Source organism: Capsicum annuum, chromosome 11 (assembly GCF_002878395.1).
Source record: "Capsicum annuum cultivar UCD-10X-F1 chromosome 11, UCD10Xv1.1, whole genome shotgun sequence".
In the NCBI taxonomy this organism is placed as follows: domain Eukaryota; kingdom Viridiplantae; phylum Streptophyta; class Magnoliopsida; order Solanales; family Solanaceae; genus Capsicum; species Capsicum annuum.
In genome coordinates, this window is record NC_061121.1 from 17,300,436 (window position 1) to 17,307,847 (window position 7,412).

Sequence of the window (7,412 nt, forward strand, 5' to 3'; positions counted from 1 at the left end):
GACCAGGAGATCATAGGTTTAAGTCTTGAAAACAGTTTCAGGCAAAAATGCAAAGTAAGGCTGCATACAAACACACCCTTGTGATGAGATCCTTCCTCGAACCCTGCGCATAGTAAAAGCTTCAGTGCACTAAATTATCCTTTTTTTTTACTCTATCAAAATGGAGGATTAATAGTGTTCTCACTTACCCTCTAGTGTGACTCCAGCTCTTAAACCTACACCAATTGATGCTACAAAGTGCACACCCACTATAGCAAATGAAACCTCACTTTCACATCATGTTGAAACATTTACTAGTTGGTTATTTTTCAATATTAGCGAGCAAAGAATTAGATTCATTTGGAATTTGACTGATTTAATTTTTGTAGAAGGAAACGAAACTGTGTGAGATCACATGCAATGGTATTTTTGTGGCTATAAAATTATGACATCAAGGTAAAATGGAAAGTTCAAACAAGTGTTTCTAAATCTAAAATTTGACGACAAATTAAAAAGGGAAGCGTGTCATATAAAAAGAACAGAATGCGTAATAATACACCAAAAAGAAAACCGAGCATGCGTAATCCAAATTCTCTCTATCACAATTTAACTCAAAACAGTGCTTTCCTTCTGACTATAATCTATGGAAAATTCTACACATACATGGTTTGCATTATTAAGCTATTTAGAACATAGAACAACTTTAGATAAGCTTTTTCTTTTCAAAAAAGGTCTTCAAATGCCACACCTGCAATCCTGCCACAGATAAACATAACAAGATTGACAAGCCAGTCATCCAAGCCATTTTGGAGTTGGTAGATCTGTTCAATTCCTGCATTTCAGCTTCCCTGCATTGTGTCAAAAATCAAAAAAATATCAATCTTATGTTCACGACGATTATCAACAATGTTGCTCGGACTATCTAAAAATGTCGTTGCACCCTTGTCGGATCCTCTAAAAGTTTTACTACTTTTGGAGGATCTGACATGCCTCGTGTTTGATCCTCCAAAAATGTAATAATTATGGAGGATTTGACATGCATCTGACAGCATTTTTGAAGAGTCCGAACAGCATAAATTGTTAAGAAATGATAAACTCACCTTTCACGAAGAAAAAACATCTCATCGTGGATGGCTTGAACGTTTTCAAGCATCCTCTTTAGTTCAAATTCCATTACCTATTAAGACGACAGATGATAAAGGTTAACTATAGTCTCAACTCAAAACTCCGCAAGGGGCAGTCATCGATTCATGGTCAATTTATGTACGTACAGAATAAAAGGGCAGCCCGGTGCTCTAAAACTACCGCTAAGCGTGGTGTCCGGGGAAGGGCCCCACCACAAGGGTGTATCGTACGCAGCCTTACCTTGCATTTCTGCCAGAGGTTGTTTCCGAGGCTTGAACCCGTGACCTCCTAGTCACATGGCAGCAACTTGGCTCCCCTTCATATGTACTTACGGAATGAAGGATACAAAACGATAAATCACTATTACTGCAACTATGTGAACTAAACAAACCAATACAAATGTGAATCCTAAAGATTCTTAAGTGAGATATATTGAGAGCACGAGGAGCTCTACACAATCAAACAGATATGAAGCACGTCTCGTAACAAAAATGCAACAGGACAAGCCAAATGAATCATTTCACAAGTGATGCACAAAAACAGTGGCTCATGCACCTTTTATTTTTAAGAAGCTCCTAATCTTTAAGCAAACTCTGAAGAAACATCAAGAACTAAATTGTTTTATAAACATCAATAACAAATCCTAATATAAAAGCATCATTTCCCTGATTTTGTTAATTATTTTTTGTTAATACCTATTTTTGTATTTTGATTACAGCAAGTGTCAATCTTGAAAAGCATCAAATTTGCCTCCTCATCCAAGTAAAGAAAGATATATCAAAAAGCATTCTTTTTTGAAGCAGATTATTGTTAATAAAAGCATCAAGAAGATGCATAGATTACAAAAGAAATTACCAGCTCAGAGATAGAGATCCAAAAACTATCACAAGACTAAAGAGCTGATAAACTCCAAAAACGTGTCAGCTGTCAGGGTTATATAGAGTGGTACGATTAAACCAGCTAAAAAGATAAATCAAATATTGAACCGACAGGTATTACCATTAAAGCATTTTTGATTCCTTTCAATCTTAAGCACCACAAACACAAGCAGGAACCACAGACCAGATCCTTTTGATGGACTTCTCAAAAGGAATTCTAACTCACACTGCAAAGGCATAGACCATTGCAATCCAAAATGAGAGCGGAATATATTCCAAATATCTGCAGCAACGGGGCGGTGTAGGAACAAACGGTTGATGTGACTCTAGGTTGTAAGGACAGATATGGTATCTATTTGCTAAATAAGAATTTCTCCTAATAAGGTTGTATTGTGTTAGTTAAGCACCATTTAGAGTGCTCCAGCTGAAACAAGTGACTTTTCGTTTTCCAGATTAACTTCCAAGGCCAATGGTCAATAACTATAGACTGCAATAAGTTATGTGTCTGTCAGAAGACTGCCCCGTATGAATTCACTTTCTGTAATGATGCTTCAATTCAAATATCCAATTGACGAACACCTGGTTCTTCAGAATCTAATTATAAATGTATAATAAAGTTTACCATCAGCATTATGCTGTAAAATGACGAGCTAAGCAAAGGTGGATGGCACAAACTTTGTTGGTAGGGGAATGTTGATACATTCTAATCCTGCCATTGTCAAGCAAATGAAACCTAAAATCCACGATTTAAGTAATTGTACATAGAGATACGAGTATCTAACAACAACAGCAACCACGCCTTAATCCAAACAATTAGCGGTCGTCTATATGAATCCTCGCTTACCATGTTTCTCCATTTATTAATTTATTTATTTTTGTAGTAGTAATTTTGTTAAACTGCTGGGCATAAAACACGTCCATATACGAGAGTATACTGAGAAATAGAAAATCTCTTCCATACATAAAGGAACCTCATGAGTGCACCATAAGAAAATAGGGCTAAGAAGCTATTCTACTCTTACCTTCACCTAAGGGGGGCAACGGAACCGGAATTTTCCGTTCCGGTCTGTTTACTCCGTTTCCGGTGATGTTCCGGTACCGGTTGACCGGTCCGGCGACGTGAGGACCGTTACAATTTTTAAAAAAAAAAAATTTTGGTCATTTGGAATTGTTATATTAATATATTATATTATATAAGTTAATTATATAATATAATTTAAATTTAAAAAAAAAACGTGAACGGTCGTCTTTTCCGGTACAGATCCGGTGCCGGTTTGGTCCGATCTGGTTCCAGACCGGTAACCAACGGACCGGTGCGGACCAGCAAAAGTGTCCGATATTACCGGTTCCGGCGACAAACTCCAGTAAGGCTGTCCGGTACCGGTTCCGGTTACACCGGTCCGGTGGTACCGCTTCCGGTCCGTTGCCAACCTTACCTTCACCCCAAAATAAAGGGATAAGAGGCTATTCCTCAAATGTACAAAATCCAGCTCTACACTTTGACAAGCTCTCATATTTCTCTCTCATTGATCCACATACGTGCTACTAAACTTTCCAAGTTCTCATTCTTTCTCAACTATCATAGCCAACTGACCATTCGCCACTACGGTGCCTTGCATGGTACCAATTTCGATCCAACATTATACCTAAGAAAAAAGTAGACAAAGCGTTTTGTATTTTCTATTGTCAAGCATATTCATCACTGATTGGCATCATCGAAAGAGATCTTTTACTTTCATTGTGCCCTATCTCAGCTATGTGTGGATGGATTTCGTAAATATTATGTGTGATGGCCATTTTTCAAGTCTGCTGTGAGTGTATACCTACCGTACGAAAAGTGATCGAAAAACAGCCACATATTAACATTGAAGAATTCAGACAAAGATACCCTACTTAAAACACAGAAAAATTTATAAAGGTTTGAACCTCATGAATCGTTCTTTGGTTTTGACTTATAAAGGTTTAAACCCCATAAATCCTTCATTAGTTTTGAAACTCCATCAAATTTTTGAACCCCATGAACCGTTCCTTGATTTTAAACCCATAAAAGCTTGAACCCTTCCACAGTTTCGAACTTACAAAGGTTTGAACCCCATCAATCCTTTCTTGGTTTTGAAACTCCAACAATTTTTTGAACCCCATGAATTCTTCCTTGATTTTGTACTTATAAAGATTTGAGAACCTCATGATCCTTGTTTTTTGAAAATCTAGCAAATTTTTGAACTCCATGAATCCTTCCTTGGTTTCCACTTGTTAACCCTTCGAATTCTAGTAGCATTTGCTAAAGTTTTTCTGTGTTTTAGATGGAGGTAATTTTTGTCCAAAACTTTTTTCGTGAATAAATGTTAATAGCTTTTAAAATAGTGACTAATAATTGATAGTAAGTGTTATAAGTGGCTATTTACCTACTTCGTCCATGGATTTTGAGATATTATATGTCATTCAAGACAATTTCCTTCCATGTGATGTTATTTCTACCTCATCCCCTTTAGCACCTTCACTCACCATCTTCAGGTCAATTGGAGGTCAATGACGGGATGACTAAACTTTCTCTTATTTTATGCTCAATGTGTGCTACTTGTATCTTCTAGCGGATGTTGTCACTTTTAGTCTTGTCTATTCATATCAACCTTTTTTAATAAGGTAAAAGGTTAGTCTAGTCATATCAACCATAGTATCTGCATTTCTACGACACCTCATCCTGTGGATGCGTTGGAGTTTGGACTATAGTGGTCCAACATTCAGTCTCATATAACATTGTTGATCTTATAATTGTATTATATAACTTATTCTTCACCTAGGAAATAATCCTTCTATCACATAACACATCAGTAATACTTCTCCATTTTAAACCATCCAATTTTGATTCTCCGTATAACATCTTCATCTATCATCCCATTCTCCTTGGAACAAGCCTAGACATGTATTGTTTGCATTTAAACACAATAATCCCGTCTAATATCTCCTAACTTCACTTTTTATGCTGATTAGACTTGCAGCAGATATATTCCGTCATACTTCTACTTAACTTAAAATTGTTGCTCTCTAAAGGGGTTCTCCATATTGTCGTCAAATAACATACAACATGGGACCTTATCCTGTATTGTGTTGGAGCTATGAGAATCTAATTTAAATCACACGTTCATATCAAGACTGAAGATTGAACACACACACACACACACACACTCTTTCTCCTGGGGACGAGGCGAGACATATAAGTTGTTTACATTTAAACACCATAATCCCGTCTAGTCTCTCTCTCCTCAACTTCATTTTTTATGCTGATTAAACTTCCAACAGATATATTCTGTCATACTTCTACTTATCTTAAAATTGTTACTCTCTAGAGTGCTTCTCCATATCGTAACCAAATAGCATACACCATGGGACCTCATCTTGTATTGTGTTGGAGTTGTAAAAATCTAAGTTAAATCACATGTTCCTATCAAGACTGAACATACACACGCATTTAAACACCATAATCCCGTCTAATCTCATACTTCTCACACACACACACTAAAACCTGATTTAGAGATTCTCTTTATCGTTGGTTTAAAATATAGGACTCCTGACTAATGTTCAAAACAAAGAAAAGTATTTCTATTTAAGAACAGAATGCATAAAACTTTAATTTGTAAAACTTAATATTATAGTCCTTGTTGTTTTCCAAGAACAAAGTCAATAACACTCAGGAAGCATACATCCTAACTCCACTCTCTCTTGAGGATTGAGCCATACGCTTTCAGGTATTAAAATTCTTTTCTTCTTTCAATAAGTAGCAAGGCACTAGAGTTCCAATGACATGGTTTTATCTAAATACCTCCTTTGATGACAGAATGATGTGCAACTAAAATAATAATCAGTAAGAGTCTATTGGGCTTGTAGGCCTTTAATTCTTTTTACTAAGAGTAACAAGAATCTGGCAATAATATTTACCTACTCGGGGTCACAAACTTTTGTAGGGACAAAATGGTTTTTACTGTATTCTCCCTTCCATTCTTTATCTCTATTTGTTTCAGTTCCAGAGGGGGAACATACAAAAATGCAACCAATATGTAATGCCATTTAACATCAATAGCTGTAGCAGATTCTCCAGCAGAAGTAATAAACACTAGCTCCTATTGGTTATCACCATGTAAGCACAGTCCAATGCTTTGAACATGATTAATAAATTGCTTATTATTATTTACTTATCCAAGAAACAAATTGTAACTTGATAAGCATGATTAATATTTTTAAGGGAACTGAATATATATCACTTTATAAGACGTTCCTAAATTCAGGTATATAACAACTATTCTTAATTCTAAATTAGTTGGAACCTGCGAAATAAAACTCCCTTATATCAAAATCTGAAAGCCTTCAAACTAACCAATATCCATAGGTTTTCCTGTTTTCTTCTTATGAAAGGTTAAAATCAGGAAAAAAGAGAACGACCAATGGTTGGCTTAAACTAATGATAGTGGCTATGAGACTTCTCGAGTGCAAATTTATCATGCATAATGGATGCTTATGAACTGTATTGCTCCATTCTAGTTAAATGCATATCTAACACAAGTATATGCGGAATCGAGATACATTAGCAGCTAGATAGAAGTAGAAAGTAGGTTTACTTCAACAGAGCCTTTCTTGGCTACATTCGTCCAATCCTTAGCAGCTACACCAGTCTTCCAGTCAAAATCAATATTAAGAGTTAGAGGAGGCTTGTGATCAGCAGCAAAGAAGCAAGTCATATAATCCCCAGCTTCCGCTGTCTCAAAAGCAAAATGCCCTTCAATAACATTGTCTGATTGGTGATAGGTATTTCCAAAGGTAGAAGTCACCTAAATAACACAGATCAATATTAGTTCATCCAAACCAAAAGAAACATATTCATATTCATCCAAACCAGAAGAATCATAAAATAATCAATCAAACATTTTTATACTAATATATTAACAACTCAAGCTTTCACCGGCATTGGAATAAAATGGGCTAATAGAAAGGAACACATAGAGATTCATATGGTCGAATATCCAAGCTAAAATCCAACATTGAAACTAAGTTAATTGATTGGTAAACTCAAAATTGAAGCTTTACAACCAAGGGAAGAGCCAGGGTACCGCAAGGGTCATAAAATATTACACTATATATGCAAAAGGGGCAAAAGTATTTTTTAGAGTGAAGTGTGAATAAACCAACTGAAGTCTCCCGGTTTTTTTGAGTTTCAGACCTAAACTATCACCAACTATTTATCAAAACACATTTCAACTACCAATTGTTCACTTTAGTTTTCCTACCTGAAATATCACCATCATTCGGGTAGGAAAAGTGAACAATTACATAATTAATAGTCGAGGTGTGCTTTGATAAATAGTTGGTGATAGTTCATGTAGGAAACTCGCGCACCTAGTAGTTCAGGTATGAAACTTTTAAAAAAAGGGGATAGTT

At 35.9% G+C, this 7,412-nt stretch overlaps 1 protein-coding gene across 1 annotated transcript; it reads right to left on the reverse strand.

Annotated features, from left to right (window-relative positions):
• Positions 1-487: 487 nt before the first annotated feature.
• On the reverse strand, positions 488-6,805 carry LOC107848171 (transmembrane emp24 domain-containing protein p24delta9; the record flags this gene model as incomplete). Its single annotated transcript, XM_047399564.1, is given in 3 exon segments — positions 488-827; positions 1,080-1,156; positions 6,596-6,805. Coding segments are annotated over 3 exon segments (432 nt in total), but the record flags the coding sequence as incomplete, so codon positions are not given.
• Between the last annotated feature and the right edge of the window lie 607 nt (positions 6,806-7,412).